Genomic DNA, 26,276 nt, shown 5'->3' on the forward strand with positions numbered 1-26,276 from the left:
TTTGTTATTATTATTATTATTATTATTATAAGTTATTATTATTAAACCACTTTTTTTGGGCATAGACTCATTCTCCAACTCCCACGGAGTTAATAAGTTGAGTTTTACAGTTTTTGAATCCATTCAGCTAATGTTCAGGTCTGGCGATAACACTTTTAGCATAGCTTAGCATAGAAAATTTAATCCAATTAGACCAGTAGCATCACGTTTCAATATTTAAAACTTGACTCTTCTGTAGATATATAGTGTACTAAGACCGACAGAAAATGAAAAGTTGCATATAGGATTAGGACCTATACTCCAATTCAAGCGTAATAATCAAGTAAACCTGCTACCGTACCATGGCCGCAGCAGGCGCAGTGATATCATGCAGCACCTGAAAACAGCCAGACCTTCTTGCTTGCACAGGGAGTGTGTCTTGAAAGCTGGGGACTATTTTCCACAGGTGCTTCATGATACCACTGCGCCTGCTGCGACCATGGTACGATTTCGCCAGACCCAGAGATAAGCTGAATAGATTCCAAAACGATAAAACTCATCTTTTTAACTCTGAGTGAGTTGGAGAATGAGCCTATTTCCAAACAATGTTCCTTTAAGTTATGTTCTTGGGATTGAGGATTCTTTGATAAATAAAAATATCAAAAGAACAGCATTTTAAGAATCAGCGTTTAATTCATTTAATGCATTCTTGCTAAAAACAGCAAAAACTTTTGGACAGTAGTCTAAACAGTGTTTATTATATAACATGATTTATTCTGTTAGCAGTACAATATTATTGCATTTCAGAAAGAGAAATAACATTCATTATATTCAGTAAACTTGCTATTAAATATTCTTTGGTCTTGTTCACGTGGAGGTCACGTGCTCCAAGGTCACGGGTAGACGGTATGCAACAGGGAGGCAATCAGCGCCTCGTGTGCTAGCACTCCTACCCTTTCCAGAACAAGAATGGGACAGCTTGATTTTTATTATCCATCTCCCTTTTCATCAAGCAATTGTGGCTCCAGCCGTCAGAGAGAAATTACTCTGATTATTTTCAGCATATGGGGAAATAAGACCCAATTTCCCACCTCAATCTTCGTGATGATTTGAAGTGTAACCAGTCTGTCACACTGGACAGATAGAAATACGCACCAGGCCCTGATTAAGGTCCACCATCAAGAGTTTTTTTTTTTTTTCAAATTATATCAATCTTCATTTATCAAAACTGCAGGAGCTAGGTATTTTTTTTCACGTCCTTAGAGGATGAGGTTATTAAGTGCAAATCGTCAAGTTAACGCTTGCAATTTCTGAGATTTAACAATAGCTCTGCTTTGGATTTCAAGGTTGTATAATCACAACAAGTGTTTTCTCTTAATTGACACAGAGAATCAAAGCTTGGCTCTTGGATGTCTCTTTCAGTCTTAAATCTAACAACTCTGCGAGCCAGGTATTGAACGTAACCTTTGATTTGTGTTTACTTTTCTCTAACGTTATTTATTACGGTAATTGCATGCCTTTAAAAAAATGCTGCAGGTTGATTGAATATGTTGTGAACATCAGTGCATTCCTAGTAAAAAAAACAAAAAACATTTAAAATGCATTTATTTAAATCTTAGTTCAAATCTGTGACTTATTGCTCAAGACTTACTGAAAATTATAATTAAACTTTATTTGGAGTGATACTTATGCACAATGCACATTTCCTAATATTAAGCCTAAAATGTGTTTTAAAAGAATAGTTCACCCAAAAATGAATATTACCCCATATTTTACTCTTCTCGAAGCCATTATAGGTTTATATAACTTTCTTTCAGACCAACCCAGTCTGAGTTTTTTTTAAATTTATCCTGGCTCTTTCAAGCTTTTTAAATGTGGGTGGATATTGGAATTTATTCTGTAAATCGAATAAGAGTTTAAATGTTGTTTATATATGTACACCTAAAATATATTCAAAATACATCAAAATTCACAACTAATAAGGTCAAATAGTTGTAAAAGATGTTGTTTTTAATAATGTTTTATGCTCCTCTCTGATTTGAAGATGTGCATGCATCACTATTAGAAAACCGCGAGTCAAACGAAATGTTCCTTTCCATCCCGACTATTTCAGCATGCAAATTAGCATTTGCCTGTGAACCAACAACATCCACGAAATGACTTGAAAAATTGATGACCTCGGTACAAGCATTACGTCTGAAACACCTCATTAGCTGCTTGCCTCTCGCTAGAGTCTAGACTGTATTTGGGTTATGGAATCCAGACTCGGTTGTGGGGGTGTTTTTTTTTTTTTCTCTTTCTCTATAAAAGGCCCAAATAGCTGTAATTATCTGGAAGAGTCATTAGCTTGGTGTTTATCTGGGTAAAAGTGATGCTTTCGTAAATATATCCGCAATTTATGAGTGATATTTGTGCTGTTCTCTGTTTATGCCACAGGCCTGGTTTCCTGTTTCACTCAACAGAGATAGAAATCAAACATGGAAAGTTCAACCCGTTTGCAGCGGCCCTCTTCCTCTTGCAGGGCCGTCACCGTTATTAATGCCCTCCGATGTAAATGACTGATAGTCTGGAGTTGCGCTGCCCCTGAAGTACGCTTCAACGGGGTATCGGCCACTTAATTCTGCTGCTATGCCACGCTTTTAAGAAGGGAGATAAGCCAAGAGCGGCCAATTTCCTTCCGAGATGGGCGCGCTTTATTGATGGAGTGGACCACGCTAATGTTTTTAGCCTTCTGGGTGTCCATCTGTGAGCATTTTTCCAGTGTCATCACCACTCTGTTTAAGTAGCTCCAATGGCTTCTTCGGGCAAAGGGGAGATAATGCAGGCTATTTATCATGCAGGAATTCAATTTTGAGCCCACCATTCTCCTCATAAAAGAGTTACCAATCCATATATCAACCATTTAGTTGTCTGTTTTCATGAGCGGGAAATCATTTGTATGCATTTTATTTATTTATCGCACAGGTCGGTTGGTCGGTGGGGGATGGGGCACTGCGTTCGCCCGCAGGGAGGAGGAGAAAGATAGTCAAGGCGAACAATTAACTAAGATGGCAATGTCAGAGAGAGAAAGAGGAAGGAGAGTGGAATTCTGGACTGTAGTCTTTTGAATTTCTCTGCGTACCTCAATGCGAATTTGTTTGCTTCAAACATAGGTATTCGGACAGAGATTTGAATTGATTCGTAGTCAGAATATACTGATTGTTGATCTGTTTTGATTGTATTATAACTATTAATGTGATTATTATATACTAATATATAATATTTGAAAAATACACAGCAACAATGGTTGGTTTATTTGAAGCTGAAGTGAAACATACAGCATTGTTCCCATACGGGGGTCCGAAACCCAACTTGAGGACCTTTCCTGATAAGTGAAACTGAAATCAAGTATTTTATTAAATTATTTTTTGCTGTGTGTAACACAGCTCTAAGTGAATGAAACCATCCTGCTGTGTTTTAAATCTGAAAGTGCACCGTGTCAAAAGTTATTGTCAACATGAAACATTAGCATATATCCCCCCTACTTGTTGGTCTTTTTGCGTTGGTCTGAATGAAAATGCAATTTCATTCTTTGCCACTAGGTGCCGCTTCTGGGTCAATTAAAATAGCTGTTTCCCTGGTAACGCTGTACATAAAGCAGTGTCATTGCATGCATGTCAACCTGTTGTTGGGGACTCTCAAAACCAAAATACAAACCTTTCATTATTCATAATAGGGGCACTTTAATGGAGACAGTTTTTTTTAGAATGCACCTCTCAACTAGTGATTACTACTAAACGTCAAGCCGACATGCTGAGGAGGCATATTTGTCGTCACCCCTGGATTATTTTTCCCTGGATCTTGTTTTACTTACCGTTTGCGTTCTAATGAGCTCTGTTGTTAATGTACACTCGGCCCTCCACTGGAGGTGACCTCCAGTCGCCTGGGCTTTATGTTACATGATTAACGAGAGCACGATTCAGCCAGATCAGACAAGTATTCAAAAACAGCTTTTGATGAAAACCCTTTTGATGAAGAGACGATTTTAATAGCGTCCGGTGTTTTATGTGGCTCTCGTGAGGGCTTCAGATCTAGGTACACATGTGCACTTTGCCGCTGCTGGAAGCCTCGGACGTACTCTTGTGCATTTAGAGGACTAGCTAGCTGTGCGCAGCTGTGGTCCAGTCAAGGTCATGCATCTGAGATGTGTTTCATGCATGTCTGACAGTAATTAATTGTGTTGGGCGCAGTGCTGGCCTTCTCTTCCTGTCCTCTCTCAGCTGCCGTTTCCTATAGATTTCAACAGAGCTGGCTGATGTTAGAAAGCCACAGATGTGCTAACTTGCCAATATATTTCGTATTACTTGATAGAGCGTCATGCCGAATTGCATCGATCGCTGTTCGTCTTTCCTGTTTTCCCCACTGTAATGGAATGGCAGATGAGATGATTTACATTTTTAAGGTTATTTTTTTTCATGAACGATTACCATCTATTTTCCTGCCAATAAAATACATCACAGCAGAGGAAGTCTTCATCTAATGACAAACCCCCTAATGTTATTTAAATGACACTGATTAAGGGGAAGTGTGCTTGTTCAACTGTGATTTTCAGCTTTGGTGATACGTTCCACACAATCTGGATTATCAGTAATAAGAAAAAAGTAATAGGTGCAGAATTTCCGGTTAAAAGTACTTACAGCTAACTGGTGAGACTATAACTCATATAAAAAGTGCTCACCATGTGCTTTTTTAGTCTTTTCCCTGGACAAGGAAATTAGATTTTGTTTTGTTTTATTGTTTACGTTTGTTTGTTTTTTCTGTAATCTTGCAATTTCGCTAGAAGACTATTGCACACGTTATTAACTGTGACAGATGGAGCGAAAAGCGATCCTTTATTTCCTACAGAGGAATGTCTGTTGATACCGTTTGACCATTTTGGGTACACCAAGAAGCATCATAATTTCTCATATAATTTATCACAACGATTTGTTTGTGTTTTTGGTTTACTAGAAAGATCCTTCTCATATTCTGCAACTCTTTGAGAAATAGACAACACTGTAGTTTCTAAGGATGCACAATAAATATGTACCTAATTAATATTATTTTTTTATTTTACTTATGCTAGTCACTTTTATTTTAATCATTTGTGGAGACATTGAATTGGAACAACTTAGCTCAAGTTATTTTTTTAACAAGAAAATACAGGGTGTTAGCCGTTGGGGTAAGAAAAAAATATAACACAAGACACGTTCTCTGAGTACAAGTCCTATTATCTTACACCATTTGGCTTTTCAAGTAAATTGATCTTGTTTTAAGGATGGTTTAGATATTTTTACTGGAAAACAAGACAAAATACTGATTTGAAATGATTGTGCAGGGAAACCAGAGAATGTTTTCAAGCAGTTGGAGTATCGGTTTTCTGTACTGACATAAACAGCAAGTCCGGCATATCCCGGAGCCTGTCTCATTTTCAAATTGTCCTCACTTGGCTCTCGGTTTAAAGCTCTGCGTGAGAGAATTAAGGACTGAAATCAATTTGAGCACTGCCATTTCCCCCTCAAGTGGCTTATTAGAACATTACGCCACTGCCTGAGATTATTGATTCCAATCAAATCTGTTAGCTTCATTAGCTGATAGTTTCGCCCGTGCAGGCGGATGAAAGATCGGTGGAAATGGCAGCTGATGTTATGATTTAGTTGCTTCAGATCACATTACGTTTTTACATTTAAATGCCAGTGAGGCTTTGTGTATAGAAATAGTAGCATATTTTCTCAGGCGGGGGTTTTTGAGATAGCGAAGCAAAAGCTTTTTAGATGATTAGGGGTTGGATAGAAAGAGAGCGAGCAGGAGCCAGAGACCTGTGCAATGCATTTAATCTCATAAAGTAATGCGCTGTGCTCACATTCAGCAATCAGCTCATCATGGTGGGCTGAAGTAGCTGACACTGTGACACGTGGAGGTAGAAATCACAGTAGAAATTACTCTGTTCTGATCTTTGCGCATTGCTGGCTCAACAGGAGAAAGCATGGATACACGCTATGCTTTCCTCAGGAGTCGCTAGTACTAGTCTTATCTGGTGAATAAATATGAGTCTTTCTTTCTTGACTGTCGGTATCTTTTCCATGTTGTTGATTGTAGATATTATTAGATATAGCCTAATAGTACTGTGCTGGTACAGTGCCACAGTAGGTGCATTTCCATTACAGATTTCATGCATTTTTTGCATTTATATTAAATTAGTAATGAAACATAACTAGTGATGGTAATACTCAAGATGGTTTGCCGACTTACTTGGCCTACATATCTGGTCTGCTTTGCCAGTTTTGGGTATCAGCTGGTCAGTCTAGAAGTCTAGCTAATCAACCAGCTAAACACTAGCTTGGTCAGGCTATAAAACCAGCTAGTTACTGAGCTATAGTCTTGCATAGCAAGAATCTATGGTAGCGTTCACTGGCCATGACCCACGGTTGAGGCTGTTTGACCGACATGTAAAACAAACAATCACTGTTAGTTTCGTTCAACGCCACATTTTGGGTCGTGGAAATGCCGCCACAATAACAGACACATGCGTCTCTATGTTTGACCCTTTAAACACAACAGCTTACTTGATGGAATTTGGCGTCACAGCATTTTGTTTCCAGGAGGAGCGTTAAAGAACGCAACACCTCGTTGTCGCTTTTATAGTTCTCAGCAATGCAATTATTAGTAGAACTTTCAGCAGTCATTACTCTTGATCCTTTAGAATTCATTAAAAAAAGCCAATTACTTATTATTATTGATGTTGAAAACAGTTGAAAACAGTTCAAAATATTTATTTGAAACTATTTAAAAGTCTTTACTGTCACTTTGGATCACTTTAATGCATCCTTACTGAATACAACTTAAAATATCCATCATAGCTGTAGTTATGGCACCATAAGTGTTAAAGATTTAATTATATTGGTAAAGGTCAAGGGCTCTAACGAAGTGATTAGTTAATGTAAGATAATCATCTTAACTGCAACCACAAGGGAAATGGAATATGTTAGCATGCAGAATGACTAGGTGGAATTACACAACAATTAGCATTTGAGCAATGATTGGCAAGTTTAAAATGCTGCACAGCTGTAATTAAAATGCAACCAAAGCCGATACTCTGGAGTCCTGTTTGTCTTTGGCATCACTTTACTCTCGGATAAGTTTTCTATGTATTACTTTACACCACCTTGTACCTCGGCGAAATGAGAAGGATATATGGGTCCTCTTCTCTAACATTACCTGAAGGAAATTACTTTAGAGGTGAGGAAAGGAATACTGTATTTCTTCATCTTATTTTTTTTCTTCGTCTTATCTTTTATTTATTATTTTTTTTATTGAATTTGGAGGGAATTTCAAGTATACTGATAGCCTTGTGTTGTTTGCACAGAATACAGATAGTCAATGCGTTTCCCAAAAACATGGTGTTGTTTGTTAAATGACACTGTTCACTGTTATTGTGCTTCTTTTTTTTTGGTTCTTTTTTGGCGTTTAAGGGACAAAATTGTGGATCGGCTGGCTGCCTTAATGTTCCATCTGATCGATGACAGGGTCAGATGATTGATGAATCAAGCAATCAGCGACTCTCTCCCGTGGACTCGTGGACGATGCAGGCGATCAATTCCTCTCCCAATGGAGTGATATCATTAAGCCTCAGGAAGTTTCGAAAGCAGCCTCTGCAGGATCCTCCGGCCCAGGCCTAGGAATATATTTGACCTAGGAACAGGCTGTTAACTTTTCCAAAGTCAAGACACAATAGTGATACTTTGCCAGGGCCCCAGGGTACAATATTACTTTTTTGCAATTTTCAAACCCAGGGTCCCAGAGCACTTTTGTGGAAAATGCAACCATTTTCAGGGCTTTTTCATAATTAAAGTCGACAGCCACTTTACTAGGTTTCCCCCCCCCCCGTTTTTTCACTTGTCCTTTTTTTTATTCTCTCTTAGAAAAGGTCAGGGAATCGTCGGAAAAGGTGCCCCTAAATCCCAGGTGTACACAGGGATCAGAGATGAGCCACCATAATCTCCTCTCCTTTATGACAACGGACATTTTTCTGCTTTGATATCAGATAGGTGTTGACCTTTGTATGTCCGTCTATGTCACTTGCAGTCAAAGCTAGTGTCAGAGGTTTCTCGTTCTTCTCATGAACTGAAAAAGGAGCGACAAAATCCATGTTCCAAATCAGCATATTAAAATGATTTTTAAGTGATCATGTGACAACGAAGGCAAAGTTATGATGCTATAAATCGCAAGAATATATTACATTTATATTACAAGTTTTTTGTTTGTTTTTTCTAAATAGATGTAATAATAAATAAATGTAGCTTTGGTGAATATGAGACTTCTTAAAAATCTTACAGAGATAAAAAAAAAAATTCAAAGTAGTAGTTATAAAAAGCCAGTGTTACCTGTTGTTCAGTGGTAATTATTTGCAAAGTTACTACCACTTTCTGAATGACAATTGTCTCTGCACCAACATTTCGCAGTTTTCTCTGTATGCCTAAAGTTAAAATGAACTTTAAGCAGATGCACACACTCAAACTAAAAAAACACATTGACAACCCATCCTGCTCTCATGGCTTATCCAAATATTTATTCTCTCTGGATTGAAATGTAGCAAATTGCAGTTCATGTGTGTGATGCATTCATAATGCTAATGGCTTCCAACATCTTCTTTCAACAGATAAACGTCAACACTGGAAGGAAGTCATTGCTTTAAAAACTGTACAAAACGGATCTATAATCCTCACAAAAAAATGCGGAAATGGAGAAGTTTGCCAGATCTTACATCAACTAGATTTGTAAAAATTTGTATAGTTTGGCACATTTGGTTAAAAACTGTTTCCTAACCCTTTGCTCAGTTTATGGCCTGTTTTGTTCTCATGATCAAAGCGATGCGCTGCACAGTAACGTCTTTTTCTTCTGAAATGCTTCCCTAACAGAAGGGACTTGCTACTCGGTTGACACCCAGATGCCACAACAAAAGACATGATACAAAACCAAGACCTCTCGCTCAGCCTGCCATTCATTCATGTGAGAATCTGGAAAAACAGGGTGACTCATCATCCGCATTCCCATCTTGAAATAAGGCTGATGTTAAGCGTTTGAAGAAATAAGATTAGCATTAAACAAGTGGAAGAACTATCTTATGCCGTATCTAGCTGTCTTTACTAATAAAAAAAGACCAGTCTTTAAATAGGGCACGCACATATATAGGTAGAGCTGCATATACGGATAACATGGACTTGTAAGAATTTGATGAGAAATGTTTGAGTTCAGATCTTGGCACGTTTGAGCACATATCAGAAGTCGAGATTGACACATTTATGAGTCTATTTCTCAGTCTCCGTTTGGTCTCTGGTTTTATCTCTTTTCAGTCTAGTAGAAACCGTTGAGATCCTATATAAGAAGTGCTTTATGGGTGTCTGTGTGGAAAGATGGTTTGTCCCCCATCTCTGCTGAATGGAACATGCCATCTCCATCAGCACATGTTCTTCCCCAGAGGGTGCCTGTCACCAGAGAGCATGTGGGCTTGTGGCAACGTGACCTTAGTAATACCCTGGCTGTTGAACATGCCTGCATTTCGCAGGAGATTTACATAAGTATGGCAGAGTCTGATGAATATTCACATCTTTTGCCCCACTGCACTCAATGTCTTGACCCAAATGATCTGCTCTGTGGGTGAATCCAGTAGAACCGAACACATTGCTGTAGTTGTTGTATACAGCTCAAGAGATTGTGATATCTGTTAATTTTCTTGGATATAATAACTGATGTAACAGCTACCCTTTTGGGCTGCATCAATATTTTATTTAGTTTACTGTGTATTTATACACACTACTTTTTAAAAAAATGGCTGTACATTTTTTTAATGTTTTTAAAGAAGCCAATTATGCTCATCAAGCCTGCATTCATTTAATTTAAATTTAATTTAATACATTTTTATGTATACTACATACTATATAATTTTTTTTGTCCAAACAGCGTTACGAAATTTCTTAAAACAACTTTTCAACGTTATAAATGTAGATTCTCACTTAAGTTCTCACTTTTTATCAATTAAATGCATCATTGCAAAATAGAAAAGTAAACATTTTTTTTTAAGAATATAAAATCAGTCAAATCATTTATATATTTATTATATATATTTTAAATAACAAAAAAACATTAGTATTTCAGAGATTAACTAACCATGTATAATTACTGTTATTATTTGTATTATACTGAATAAGTGTACACTAAAAGGGATTAACTGTTTTTGTCCAAACAATTGTATTTTATCATACTATTATATATATTTTTTAATGGCACTACATTTTAGTTGTGTTTGAACACTATTTATTTTAAGGTAAAGTGTTTCAGGTTTTAAACGATAATTTAAGAAAAGTGAAATTAAATTAAAATCTAATTAAACTGTTTACTGAATAAAAAAAAATCCATTTTATGGAGAAAAAAAAGGTATGACGTGTAAAATACTGTCCCAATAATGAATATAATATCACCGTCACATTGAACAAAAAAAGAAATTAATTTCAACCAGGTTGTTGAAAAAAACCCTAAAGAAAAAGACATTATTCTATAAAAGCATTCAGTTTCTGAGAAATTCTTTTGTGTAAGGTTGTTTGTTTTAGTGGAATCCACTAATATTTGATTAGCGATAATAACCCTCCCATCAAGCAGTAGAAATCTGTTTTGTTATTGTTGACCAACCGAAGTGAGAAATTTGTTATTTATTTAGTGATAAAAACCCTGTGATGTATGGCAGATGAGTCAGTCAGCACTGCTGTGTTGTGTTATTATTAGCTAAATATTTTATCTCCACACCTACTCCACAGCCTGTTAATCAGCAAATGTATTTGCACATAATTCTCAAAACACAGCTTTATTTTGCACGAGCACAATGGAAATGCTTCTACTGGTCCTGTGACTGGGAATCTAATGCCTCAGATGAAGGCAAAAGCACAGACGGTGTGCATGTCTTGTATTTGTATCTAATTTTTACACCATCCCCTGAGCTTGGCCTCACGTATTCAAAATCAATAGTTTATTTTAAGCGATGCCAAATAATTCTTTCTCTGCGTACGGAGAAAACGAGCACAAATACAGCGGCCCCAAAATGTATTTGGACACTTAAGCCACATTTAAAAATGTATGAGTGTTATTGTATTAGGTAACAAAATATCAGATTGGAGTTATCGAGCGTATCAGTTCTCCAGATAGCTTTCATGATGGACTTTTGACTCTGCCAATATGAAACATCTTTGTGCTTTTCAAAAGGCGGATGAAGGCATGAAGTTCAACAGGTTCTGGTGTTTGTTACACGGCGACTCCGTGGTCTCTAAAGCCTTCAAAACAGGTTTCTCTGACCTGTAATACTTCCTTTTAAATTCCATGAGCGGATTCCAACTCTTTGTGGCACCAGAGCTTTTAGGCTTTTAAATAACTGGCACAAATGTGAAGAAACTGTCAGTCACCGAAACTTGGTAATTCTGCTATTTACCAGCGGTTCTCTGACAGAATCGCTTAAATGAGACCTGGCACTTTCCCCAAACACACCCAGCGAGAAGTGAAATAAATAAAGCATCGAGCATTTATGAAGCCTGGAAATAAAGATGACGGTTTAAGGTCAGCCAATTAGAGGACTTCTCCACTGAAGTCAACTTACGGTTCCTTTTTTTTTTCTTTTTCTAAACCTCCTAGCTATAGAGGTCACTGTCTGTGGGACGGTTGAGTCATTTCATGCATTCGTGTCATTTATGTAGCATCGCATGCAGTAGATTTTATGTCAAGGATCTATTTTTAATATTGCTTCAGTGGTCGTGCGGTAGGACCTGAAGGATATATGACATTTGGATTGAATTTCCATGCATCTCTAGAGTTCCTACTGTACCCTGACTAGTTCATATTTTACATATTTATTAGTAAAGCCATTGTGGCAGCTCTCACAGTGGGCCTTCTCCGCATGCCGGCAGCTTTCACCCCGCTCAATTGACATTTGAGTTCACTGCTGGGTCTATTCCCGTATCAGTCTCCATCATCTTTCTGGCCTTCGGGCAACAGCTCTTTCGCCAGCCTCATTTATATGCAAACGAATATTAAAATAGATTATCATCATTAACACCGCTGTATCTTGATGAATTTTATTCAGTTGCTCTCCTCCTCCCACCCCTGGAGCCATCCATACTAAGGAAATTAACGTTCGCCACTTGGTTTCTTGAAAACCTCTGGGTGGGAAACGTGAAGCTCTTCTTCACTGGACTGTATTAATGAGGCTTTCAAATATGGGTGTGAAAAGTCTTTAATATTCAGTTTTTGAAGTAATTCATGGCATGAAGTCAATGGCTGCTTTCATATTTGCATACTGCTCAGACTTCATAGTAAGACATGAATTTGAAATCTGTTTTTTAATGTGTCATATTGCTATTATTGGGAGTGATTCATTCATGTTTATCTCTTTTTTTCTAGCATTTTATGGTGACATATCAGTTTGTCCTCTTAAACTCCACCCATTTTTTTTGTTATTTGCTTCTGTCCATTCAATATCTGATGGATAAAATCTCATTTTCACAAATGTATGTCAGAATACTGAAGGAAATTATTACTTATATAAGTGACCCTGGCCCACAGAACCTAGTTGTAACTAGTCACTGGGGTATATTGAACAACAACAGCCAAAAATACATTGTATGGGTCAAAATTATTGATTTTTCTTTTATGCCAAAAATTTTAAATTAAAAAAAGTATTAAGTGAAGATCATGTTCCATGAAGATAATTTGTAAATTTCCTAATGTAAATATATCAAAACTTAATTTTTGATCAGTAATATGCATTGCCAATTTGGACAACTTTAAAGGTAATTTTCTCAATATTTAGATTTTTTTTTCACCCTCAGATTACAAATGTTTTAAATAGTTGTATCTCTGCCAAGTATAACAAACTATACAGCAATGGAAAGATAAATTATGTATAAATTTAAATAAAAAAAAATATACCCTTATGACTGGTTTTGTGGTCCAATGTCACAAATTGGCTAATATGACCCACAACCCCCCTGAGTTACAGAAGAGGGGGAGATTATGGTGGTTATCTTTTGAATTGATTTTAAAATATTAGATTTCTTTAAATGTGAAAATATTTATTTGTTATTATTACAAAATATGCATGCATTAAGCAATTTTATAGAATAATTTTTTTTCCTCAAAGTACATTTTAGGTGCATACACTTTATTTTTTTACATATATTGGATTTATAGGAATAAAGATTACACGTTTAGTTCAACGTGTGAAATTTACTAAAGTGAAAATTGTTTTTACAATTGCAAATTTGCATGTTCCTATATAGCATTCAGAGAACAGTTCTGAGAAACAGCCTACTCGATGAAAAACAAAATCTAGCGCTGACATTTTTCCGTTGTTTGTCCTGGAGCAAAATCTTCATTTTATGAATTTTAATATTAATGTCCGCCATTTCCTCCACAGTCTCTTTATCTTTGCTCTGTGGGTGTAAAGCACAATTACTTTAGTGGAGTGCTTTTCTTTTGCTGCCGTTCAGACCTTTGTGGGGATTCTGGTCAAAGAGCAAGAGGCCAAGAATATGAAATGGCCCATTGTTGGATGTAGATAATGAACAGCATTTTTCAAGCTTTGCTACACATTCTGACAGCTGCTGCGGAATCCCTCCACTGTATGAACGGCATGCTTAAACACATTATTGTCTCTGTTACAGGCTGGGGCTGACACTAGAACTCATCATCATTGTCTATTACAAAAAAACACGTACTCGTCAAATGTCCAACCTGCGTCATTCATCGTGGATTTCCAAGATTTGTGCGAATGACACATCTGGTGACGAACACATTCAGACAGCTCTATATAAGTAAATAACCTCATGCATTTTCAATAACCTCTTACTGAATGCATGTAAATGTTGGCATTTGTTGCATTGGTTTGGAGGCTCTCTGTGCACTTGATGTGCTTCTATGTTTGCACCATTTCCTTCGATGGCATAATGAAATCCAGGAATTGGAGTTGTCTGTTTATTCCTCCTGAGACAACTAAGTTGACAATCCAAAGCATGATTAAATTTGTGATATTTACATTATATTTTGTTAACCATTAAGATATATGACAGATAGTAAATGCGACCCCTATGCAAACCTTTCCATTTAATATGATGGATGATGAGCTGTTTCTCAAACTCCACCAGATACTTATGCCCATTAAGTCATCATACTTACATACTTTTATCTAGAACCACTGAACTGTGTTGGATTCATCTTGTCTTGTCTTCATGTACACCTCCGCAGGCTGTGCCCTTAGCTAAAGATGAACAAAGGAAGCGCATAATGATGTACATCAACTCAAACTGATGGCTTCCTGTCATTGTAGTCAGGAGTTGAGTAACACAGGTCTTAACTACCATCACCTATTCACTCTTTCACTCTCCAAATGAAGCACTAGCGGTTGGTGATCCTACCTTTCTTCTTGCCTTTTTCCATCATTTTCCTTTTTTACTGCATTTATTGAGAAATAATGTTTTATCTTACTTTTTCTTCCTTCCATCCATCCTTTTGTTCCTTCATACCTTCCTTTATCCAGTTGTTACCCACTTTATTCAGTTATTGTAAAATATTGCCTTTATCCTTTCCATAGATTCCCCTTTTTTAAATTTCATAGATTTGAATTTTTTTCCTCCTATGCATCAAAGAACCCAGGGGAAACACATATTACGCTGGTTTCAACATTGATAATAATAAATAATTTCTTGTTCACCAAATCAGCATATAAGACTATGTAATGATGCTGAAAATTCAGCTTTCCCATCACAGGAATAAATTACATTTTAAAATATATTCAAATAAAAAGCAGTGTGAAATAATGTTTTTTCTTAATTCCTTTCTTTCTAATTTCCTTTCTAATTTCTCCCTCTAACGCAGCTATTAAAAAATGTTTTCTTATCCTTTAGCGTTCCGATTTTAAAGCTGTTATTGTACGATCATTTCATGGTCAGTAATGCATGCTGCGTTTATCAGCTTTGATATGCATACAATCTTAGAAATATTTCATTGATACCGTACGCCCACTTGAATTTTTGCATGAACATGTCCGTTGTACAAAAACACTCAGGGAAAACAGCAGGGGTCCTTGAATGTGTCTCATTGTCAGTACGCATTTAAGATTTCTTCACATTACTATACAAAGGTGGTTTTATATGCTCTTTGATCACTAATAATAATTTATTTACAGTAGTTGACTTTGTTTGAGAATACTCTTTGAGGCGATAAAAAGAAATAGACCTTTGAGAAAAAGCATCGTATTTATTTGCGATCATAAATGTGTCTTTTTCTGTACTTGCGTGCCGTTCGTTCAAGTTATACTTCATCCATATCCACTGTTTATATGTAAATGAGATGCGAGGGAAAAGCAGTTCTCACCACCATTACCGCCTGAAACGAAGACCGCTTGAACATGGTGTTCGTGAAACAGTGTCATGCATTGTCGTGGCTGGCTGGTTGCATAATTTTTGACAGAAGCAGACGCACTTGTGAAAGGACGTCTGGTGCACCGTACAACAATCAAGCACGCGCAGCGTTCGCAAATGCAAATACTTGAATTCCGTACCAACATTAGCAGTTTACACTTACTTTTTATACGTCTCTGCACCTCAAAACCCCCCGTCTGTTTAGTCTGCTCTGACTGAATGTGTCATAGTTTAATTAACCATTCAGTTCTGCTGTTATTTTTGCAGTCTCATCTCTGCAGTGCAACATTAAAATCACTGGCGGCAGCAGCAGATGGAATTGGATTACTGACGGACAATGGAGGCAGGCCAAGATGCGCCTTCCCTCTGCCGTGCTGCATGGGAGCCTTCTTCATTAGCCCGTGCTCATTCTGTAGTTAATGCTCTGTGGCGCTAACACTGGGAAACGCTATAACTCGGCCAGCTTCGTTTGAATGCGCCGTGAAGCTCTCTATTCAACCTGCCCCTGCTGATTGATTAGCTTTTGTCTCTCTGATTAAAGGCTGCTCGTGTCCCTGCGCACCGAAAGAAATATATAAATGGGGGGAAAGGGAGAGAGAAGCGGAGCGGGAAGAGAGGCGAGCGAAAGCACAAGGTTGGGAGAATGAGATTCGGCTTTGTCACAGGGAGAATGAACTTTAATCTCAATCACGGACTGAAAGCGTGCGCTATAGCGGCTAATCGCTAATGGGATGCTTCTGCTGCCAAGTAATAATCATGAAAAAACATTATGTGCACATAAGGAAGGGAAAATATCATTACAGGAATTGGTTATGCTGACCTTTGGATTCGATATTCATTACAGAATCGGTTTAGTGATGCTTTTAGCTTGACACTCTCAGTCCTCATTGTCAATTTACCACAGTTAAGGGGTGCTGTTACCAAAAAGCAAGACAAAAATCCTCTTCGACCATGATATAATGGTAGAGCATATGGTCTCGGGTGGCTTATTGCTTCTATAAAATGATGCCAACTGCAATATGTACAATAAATAATTGTGTGTATTAATATTAATAATCGCACTAAACAATTCTTCTGCCAAGTTATACTGTTCATTATGCTAACTGTAGGCTGTTTACCACTTTAATAGCTTGAAGCAATGTTCTCATAACTCAAACTGACAAAACATGGTGCCAGCAAGGTCAATGGTTTAATTCCCGCACACTGGTATAATGATTAGGCCTGCATGAATGCACTGTAAGTTATAAAAGTGTTTACCAAATTTGTAAATGTAAATTCCAGCAACATGTTGTATTAATTGTAGAGTTGAGCTTGGTCCAATGTGTGCATGTAGGCTACAATCAAGGTCAATATATTTTATAAAAAACTAATTCATTTTATTTTATGCAAAGAGGCATTGATCAAAATACTTTACCTGAAATATATCTATTTTTAGTGTTTGTCAGAAATTATGGATTTGGATTAAAATATGAAATATGATTTGTGTGCATATGAAAAATCTTCTATTATAAGCGAGCTCGGTCCACATCTACATTTGAAATAAAGAACTTCAGCGCGTAAAAGACTCGACTTGTGCTCTGCTCTCACAAGACCGAATGCATAGATAGGATAGGATACCTTCTCAATCTTATTCATTTACTTAAGACAAAACCAACTGTGATTCTCAGGATATTCTCTGGGGCGGCAGTTTTGACGTAATTTTCTTTGTATTCGTTCAACCGAAGATCAACAACAAACTACGAAAAATAACTTTGGATGTCACTGTGAGCACTCAGCCTTTAAGCCGCCTCTGTAGCATGAAAGTATCAATACATTTTTGTGACGATGCAACACTGACATGATTAGAGAGGTGACAATTCTGTCAACTGTCCTGAATTGCGAGCAAAAGTCTTGGATCAGTGTATTGCAGACGAGATGCGCTGATGTGAAACCGCTTTGAGAGAGTGAAAGAAAGAAGACACCGTACTGAATCACTCAAGCTTTTTTCAAACGACTGATTTAATCTGCTAGATTGTGTGGGTTTATTAACTCATATAACCTACTAGGCCTACATGCTTTATTGAATATGTTTGCAGGAATGTCCCTCATTATAAACTTGAAAGCTGCAGGGATGAGTACAACTACGTACACACATCCCCCACCGAAATTCTGGACATGATTAGATAACTCTGTTACAGAGATTTGTGAAATAAAATTCTTTTTTCCCCCCAAACATTTCTCCCAGAGCTGGAAATTGCTGCTTTAAAATGTCATGGCTTTTCCAAGTTTTTCATGTACAAACCCTAATAAGAAGGAACAATTGTACGCTGGTAATCATTTAAACTGATGAACCAGTGCGATTGCGTGCGTGCTCCGTTAATTACATGCCCGATCCATCACCCCGCTTTGTTCTGGGACCGCAAAATTTACAAACTTAACAAAATTTTGAAACGACTGGAGTTATGGCAGTTAAGAATTCAATTTTGCCATTACAGGAATTATCCTACATTTTAAAATACATTAAATAGAAAACAGTCATTTGAAAAGGATTTCATAATGTTACTGGTTCTTACAGCCATGGTAAAATTTTAAAATTCTTTAAAAGGTTAAAATTCTTAAAGTAATCTTACCAACTTATTCAGTGGCTTTGAAGATTTTTTATTTTATAAATACATACTCGTGCATACCATTCTGAAGTACTGAATGTTCTTTGTTGTCATCGAGTAGTCAGTGCCTTCAAAGTTCTTCTTCTAAGGCCTTTCCACTTCCACTTCCAAATCCCGATCTTTGATTTTTAATGAGAGGATGTTCCTCTCATATTTATAGATCTAATTACTCATGTGCAAAAATGACTTGATAAATCTGTCATTCCGAGCACAGCTGCCCCACAATGCTGTTTACATTACTATTTATATAAACGGGAGGCCCAGGGGCCACATTAATGATGATCTGGCCCCCCACCTCAAACAAGAGCCTGCAGCCTCTTCATAAACCTCCCCCCTTGGACGTGCATGTTAATGCTAGGGCTCTTTTGGGAATTCTGTCAATAAGCGCAGGTGTCCACAAAAGCCTAAGAGAAGAAAACTGTGAATTTGAGTGCCATTAAGATGTGTTTTAAAGCCATTGTCAACACACCATCGTTCACCAAACAACATAATGTGGCATAATTAGCCATATTTGCATTTTGCAACCTCTTCGCAGGCCGGGCAGATTGTATTTTGCAGTGGCATATGGGCTTTCTTCAACACCATGGCACTGTGGTTTATTACTGGATTTCAGGGGAGGCTGTAGTTCTTCACAAGGTTTTAAAAAAAGCAATGGAACCGCTGAGTTGGGTCAATCAATCGTTTGTGCTTGTGTACGACTATGGGTGAGCAGTTCTTTTGAGAATACAATGTAATGCATGCCTCATCTGACAAGAAAAGCTTTTGATAATGAAGGTGTTATGGATTGATAGTGCTATCATGCTCTCCGGCTCATGTTTACGCTGTTTTAAATGGATAATGGAAAACAATGCATTAAATGAGCACTCCTTTCAAAATTATTGTTTTGTTTGACATTGTGAATTAATATCTTTGGCATTTCAAACGTTTTTACAAGGAACACAGAAGGAGAATGTATGTAAGATTTGTACTGGTAGTTTTTTTCACGCTGGATGAAGTGTGTTGAACTTGAAAACCTGATTGGTGAAGCAATCATTCAGACCAGTCAATTTATTAACTCTTAAAAATTATTTGTTCTTAAGTTTGGCATTGCTACTTTTCCCGTGAATTCTCTTGAACATTTAAAGGAAAGCTAGATAAATTTAATTGAACTTAAAAAGCTATTGCGTGAATTAAAATGTAGCACATGTTTTATTGAAGTGGTACTTTTATTATATTTTGGGTCTTTTCACGCATTGTAATTGCACAGAATAGAGCAACCGGTATAATTAGTTTATGTCTCAGAAATCGTTTTGCAATTGAGGGTGAGTGAATAACAGAATTTTTTATTGTGAACTATTCCTTTAAGAAAACAGATGGTAATGCATTTGTCTTTTCATCATTCTTAGAAATATGGAGGACAGTGAAAATAAACAAGAGCTAGAGCAGGGGGAAATCACATGCCATGATTCATAAAATGCACCGAAACCAGAGTTATTTGGCGCAATTGAATGCTGAATGGGAAGGCAGAATATTATTGCGGTAAAAAAAAAGAAAAAAGTATATGCCACTTGGAAAGGGAGCCATTTTTATTCTGACACAAAACTAATCTCATCTGCACCCTGGAGCTGTGACGATTCTTAATCTAGAGACTTGTGAGAAGTGCGCTGGTGTTGCTTGGTGTTGTCAGTATAATATCTTTCATTATGATCGATGGCATAAGTGTTTGGGACAGGCACGCTTACCAGATGTACGCCAGCAGAAGCTCAAAGGAAACACCCAGACAACAGAATACACGTCCCTTGGGGAGATCATGGGCGGAGAGGGTGACAACCTGGTCAACATTGGGCGAAACTGAACAGGATGCATAGATTAATAGACTCCTGAGCTTTTTTCATTCGTGATAGTATTTTAGCAACTATTGCTCAGTTACAAACAACAGTGTCTCCTGGATTGTCATTAAACCTACAGCGCCATGGTGAAGTATGCTTTCATTTGATTGAGATTGAAATTGCAGTTTAAACTGATTGTGATAATATACAATGACAATGAGTTTGGATCAGTCTGAAAAATCTTTCACCGGTTGAATTACTTTGCACTGATTGTGCTTATTGAATTAATTTCTGATTCACTGAATCACTTTATTTTTATTCATCTGTCATAGCAAGAACTGTTTTGTTCAAGGTTTGTAATACTTAGTATTATTACTCCTCATATGATAGTTTAAGTATGACTCACAAGGCCTCCAGTATTTAGGCTGTATTTATTTGTTGCTTGTTTTTCACGCTTTTTTATTAACATAAACTAGGAGTGTTGATATAATAAATTAATTAACCATGATTTATTTAGTGTTTCCAGAATAGTCAAGATTCTAATTCCATATGAATCATTTTTCTGTAAAATTAATAGAATTATTTAGCTTATTCTTAATTAATTATTAGATCCACTGTTTTAAGATACACGTTTTTATAATTTACGTTTTTTGTTGTTGTAGTTTTTTGGGTGTTTTTAAAGAAGTTAATTTGAATAATTGTCCATTTAATCAATGTTATAACGTGACAAAATCTCAATGAATAGCTAATTTCATGTTTTTCTCAGCAAAAGTTATTTTATTAGATCCATTAGGTGGGCTGTAGTCTTGAATAGGGTCTCCCCTGCTGAAAAACCAGCACTGAATAAGAAACACTTAAATACAGCCTCTTGGTGCGACTCTAAGTCATTTGATATTCATGCTGCTATTGAACCCTCTAACGCCTCGATTGATGTTCACTTGAGTAGATGTTTGAAAATGCAACTGCTGAAAACACGAATGTCATTGTGACCTGTATAGCTTTATTTAACAACCTTCATCCTGAATCTTCGCTCCTAACTTATCCCCCATTACATCACAAGGAAAAGCAAGTGATTCAATGGTGTGATTTTTGTTTGGTTTCCTTCCCAGAGAAGACCTTGAGCATCTGAGGTTGTTAAACACAGCTTCTTGTGAATGCAGCTGGAAACACGGGTGCTATTAGCATTAGTTTTATGAGGCTGGCTGCTTAGGTCCTTTGGGGATGAAGCCGTGACCCTGTCTTGGTCTGCTTTTGGAAGTGCCATAGCTTGTGGTATTGACATCAGTGTCATGTCCAATCAGTGGCTGAGATTGGAGCACCCAGAGCTGCGAGGCTGGACTTGCCAGCTTTAATTTCCAAGTCGTCTCTGGTTTTTGCGAAAGGATGGGGGGTTTGACTCCGGAGAACGGCACGTCTCGGTCCTAATTAATCGCCTGTGTGACAGGGGTATTCCTCTGGCTGCATGTAGAATGTGCTTTCACATGTGGCCTTGAGCTTTGTCGTCTCACTGTGCCTTCCAGCTGACATCAGAGTGCTGTCATAACAGCAACCCCTGAAGCTGGCTTAAAAGGAAATCTGTTTACTCCTTTATGCAAATAAATGCTTACATGTCAATGTATTGTCCTCGTCTTTGCTTTGTAAATCAGTGTCTTTTTTTCTCTGTGTTTGGCTTCTAGATCAGCATTCTGGAGAGACAGATATTTGATTTCCTCGGATACCAGTGGGCTCCGATTCTCACAAACTTCATCCATATCATCACAGTGATCCTAGGCCTCTTTGGGACAGTACAGTTCAGACCGCGATATGTGACCGGGGTGAGTTTCCACATATTTTCATATTCAGGTTGTGACACATTGTCTTTCCCCCCTGCAGTTTATGCTGTCATTTTGTTTTATTAATACCACCTGTATCATAAAAGTGTCTCACTTTGAATCCTTGCCAGGCACAAGGCAACATAACAATAAGCAACATATATAAGCAAAATAAGTTTTTCCTAACCTTTTGCTACCCTGATATGTAACAAGACATTTTGACAGTTGTTTGTTTTCAGTTTTGTTGCATTGGCTAGCCTTGCCCACTGTGGAATTTCTCCATATATACATGTACACATCAGATATAATTGTTTTTAGACATTAACCATGGACTAAACTGTTACAATGTTGCATTTCTCCTCAGTTTGATTTGCTACATTTAAAAAGACCAACATTTGTTAATAAATGTCACATCTCTACTTAACCCACCTTCAAAGCATTCGAGGTGTATGTGACTTTCTTCTTTCATACAAATCCAATTGAAACTACATTGAAAAATGCCCTGTCCAAGCTTGGGTGTTTGCTTTATACACTTTAGAAGATGTTAAATAAAGTATGCACATCAATAATTAAATGTGTTGAATGTAACGACAACAGAAGTCAGCAGAAGTGACAAAAAGTGTTCATTGTGTCTGCAATGTGAACATTCATCTTACAAAAATGCATGGATTTGCTATAGGGGGTCCCCTGGAGCCTTGTGTGGGTCATTTTATTAAGGATATGTGCACTTTATTTTGCATCTTCTGAACTGCAAACACTTGTTTATCCCATAGACTGTAAAAAGCCATCATTGTCCCAATAGGGCTCAAAAAGTGGCAAACTTGGGACTTAAAACTTGAGTCAATCGCAAACACATGCCCTTAGCCCTTTTTTATAGCCTAGCCTAACTGGTCCAATTTTTGTCTGCTGATTGCCATATAAGAGGCTTGTGTTAAAATAGGGTAAATACAATCTAAGCGATTGCTGTGCTCATTTTTAACTAAACAAAGAACTAAAGAACAAAATGTGTCAGAAACAAATGATTCAAAGGACAGTTTTATGCATGATCTCTGTTTGTGTTCAGTCCAACAATCAAGTCATGCCTGATATACGATATTAAGAGAAAACAGTTGCCGTTTACCACATTTAGCATGGATAAGATGAAACTGCTTGTTGAGACAACGTTTCTCTATAGTTGAGTACAACAGACATTTAACAACCTGGTCAGTGTAACAGAGAGATATCAATGTACTGACGGACTGGGTCATTGCTTCAAATCTGACTCGGGCCATGTCACCCAGCTGAGATGAAGCAGATTGCCTTTTTAGTGTTATATGTCCCCTTTGGAATAAACAATGCTCGATTTTTCAGTCTAGAAGCAGTGTCCGGGCCAGAGAGAGATGGGAAGGGAGCCTCCTTCAGAGATAAATTGCTCACAATTGAACATTACTCTTGCTTATATCCGTTTTGGGGATGCTGTCAGGCCAGATAAATTTTTATTCTAATTCAACTTGGCACGTTCCAGTGGTTGGCAAAGGGCCAAATGAGGTTCCACTACATGCCCACATCTTCTGTATCTAATGTCCTGACAACATGTCAGATTTCAAGATGGCAAAATTCCGAGCCTCAACGGTCTGGTGCACTCCGTTTGCAAGCATGAGTTCTTGGGGGAAAGGTTAGGCCAGAACAGCCCTTGCTGAAGAAGCTTTCCTAACCTCCTCCTGCTTGATCAACTCGGAATGCATGCTAGAGATATCAAGCAGAATTATGAGACTTAATTGAAGTCAATCACTCTGTCTAGACCCCCTTCTGCTCTAGCATGCGGAGGAGGCTCATTCTCATACAGCAGTGCATGGAAGGCAGAAGATACTTAAACCATGCTGTAGTTGGAAGACAAGAGTGATGTGTTGATCTTTGGCCCTAGCCTGAGGCGCTCACCCTTTTTTTGCGTATAGAACTTCAAATCTGTGAATAAAGAACAGCTATGTTGCGACTGACACCGCTAAAGAGGATCAACCCTCTCATACAAGGTCAACCTTAATAAATGGCTGCGAAGATGCTCAACTTTGCTAGAGATTATACAGTATCAGTTACCACAGCAATCATTTCATGTCCATGCTAGTTTTAGCTTATAAAACTCCTCTTAAACCACCCTGCAAACCCGCTATGGCCATTCTGGAAAACCAGCTAAACCTAGCCAATCGGCTTGTTTGCACTTAGGATTGAGTAGTAGCATTGCTACAACTAGTAAAGCTTATTAGCTACCTTTCTCAAAATCGAGGTGGTAGTGTTATTAGTTTTTAGGTAATTTAACTTTCATTAGTAAAGCTGTTTTATTGATGTTTATTGAGTAGAGTTGCTGGGTTTTTATTTTTTGAATTCTTTAATTTCGTTTTCTGTGGTATTTTCTGTACCATAGTTCAAATTAAGGAATTGACTATTTAAAAGTTCAAATCTGATTGGTGCACGTCCTTAAAATCGAAATGGTACATTTGTAAAGGAAGGTTGTAGTGTCTTTGCACATGCTCATTTTATCAAAGCTAAGTCCATATTGATCTGCCTATTAGAGCCACTTTTGGGAAGCTGCTCAAAATTCATGTCGCCAACTGCTCATTTTCAAGCGCTAAAGGCCGTGTTTTTCCGCTCAAGACCCATCAGGTAATTCAAATTGATTTTGCATTTCCCCTCGCTCAGTATTTCATTTGCACTCACCTGTCTCACTTTGAATTGGATCAAATAAGTGTTATTTTATCTAAAGATCACTACCTGCCTAACAGACCTCGGAGTTCTCACGTGGCGTACCTCTCACATTTTAATCAGTAAAAACATCCTACGAGCTGCGAATGCTCATGAGCGAATACCCTCGTCTTTTGAACAAATTCATTTAATGTAATGTTGGTTTACCGCATTCCCTAATGATCCGAAACAGGATGAGACCGTGTTTATTTAACCAAAATTTGCTTTAATTTTAAAGACACCCCCTGTGTGCCGGCTGCGATTTTGCTGGGGAATCTGTTTCATTGTTTTATAATCACATCCCGCTATTTCGATAAGCGTTAGCTCATGAACCAGGGAGCGAGCCACCCTCACAAACTCCCACACAGGGTTCCTGCTTCCGCTGCGAAATGCGTCGTCTGCCTGCACCGCTTCTTTGGCAGATTCCAGATTTGTGGAGGCTGAATGTTTTAAGGAACACACATCGGAGAATTAATTACAGAGAAAATCTCCCACTTACGCTTTTACGGGCCAATTAATCACACATATGCAAATGTGTATTTGGTTAGTTGGTTGTTAGGGGGTCTGAGGTTAAAATAGGTCTTTCAAATACCCTCTTCCTGTCTCTTTCACAGTATGCAGTCTGGTTGGTGCTGTGGGTCGCCTGGAACGTCTTTATCATCTGTTTCTATTTGGAAGTGGGTGACCTTTCAAAGGTAACATCTGATTTCATACTACTTTTGCAATGTGTAATCTGTAAGTGTTTTCTGTTTATGCCTAAGCTTTTTAAGAGTGGATTTTTAATAAGAATGTTGCAAATCATCAACTTGCATTAGCTGTAAGGTAAGAGTAAAGAGTTGATCGGAGAGTTTTAAGAAATTAGAGCCAGTTTGCCTAGTCATCCAACAGGTAACTAAACAAAAAGTTGCATACAGAAACATGTGAACAATGTGTGTTCTAAAATCTTCTGAAAATATCAAACATGTTTAATATCCTCCTACTGGGTGGAATAAGTCTGTGGCCATCATTCACAATGCTATTTTAAATTGAATGTGTCCCCGAATTTCTGCAACTAGCATCAACTTATCCAAACTGTAATATCCTGTTCACACCAAGTATGATAACTATAAAGATAATGCTAAAAATATAGTTCTAAAACTTGTTCTCAGTATTAAAGAATAGCAACTATACATTAAAGGCGCAGAGAAACAGTATCGTTGAAATTGCTTAAAGAACATTTTTTTCTAGCTGATGAACAAACATTGACAGCCAATTAGAATCCATCCTGCTATAATGAGCTTGAGAATTTAATGTGGCTGTAGCATGTGCGCTTAGAATAAACAGACGATATTGTTTGCTGGTGAAAATGCTAATATCGTTATCTTTATAGTTTTCTTTATAATTACAGTTCTTGGTATAAATTAAAGTGGGGCAAAAGTTGCATAGCATATTCCAGCCTTCAGCAAACTCATAACAATGCTGTAATGACTGCTCAGAACACCCCAGCAAAAGCATACAAAAAAATGACAACCATTTAGAAGACCTTAGCAACTACATATGTAGCAACGCAATAGAAACCTCTCAAAACTCACCAGCCATATTATAGATACACAATAACAACCATTCAGAACAATAGCAATGCAGTGGTAACCACTCAGAACACCTTAGCAACCGCATATGTGGCAACGCAGTGACACCCATTCACAACACCCTGGGAACCCTAAACACAAAGAAACAATAATAACCATTCAAAACACCCCAGCAACCACATGGCAACACTATGACAATCATTCAGAACAACCCAACAACCGCATAGCAACACAATAACAATTATTTAGAACACTCCAACAACTAGATAAAACA

General features: G+C 37.5%; 1 protein-coding gene across 1 annotated transcript in view; it reads left to right on the forward strand.

The window, feature by feature from the left end:
* Positions 1-19,782: 19,782 nt before the first annotated feature.
* Positions 19,783-26,276, forward strand: part of LOC122325504 (sodium/potassium-transporting ATPase subunit beta-1-interacting protein 2-like) — a 10,088-nt gene continuing 3,594 nt past the window's right edge. Inside the window, exons 1-3 of the mRNA XM_043220542.1 lie at positions 19,783-19,902; positions 21,585-21,722; positions 25,049-25,129. Of these exons, the coding sequence (XP_043076477.1) occupies positions 19,783-19,902; positions 21,585-21,722; positions 25,049-25,129 (339 nt within the window). The remainder of the gene's footprint in view (positions 19,903-21,584; positions 21,723-25,048; positions 25,130-26,276) is intronic.

Source organism: Puntigrus tetrazona, chromosome 20 (assembly GCF_018831695.1).
Source record: "Puntigrus tetrazona isolate hp1 chromosome 20, ASM1883169v1, whole genome shotgun sequence".
NCBI lineage: Eukaryota > Metazoa > Chordata > Actinopteri > Cypriniformes > Cyprinidae > Puntigrus > Puntigrus tetrazona.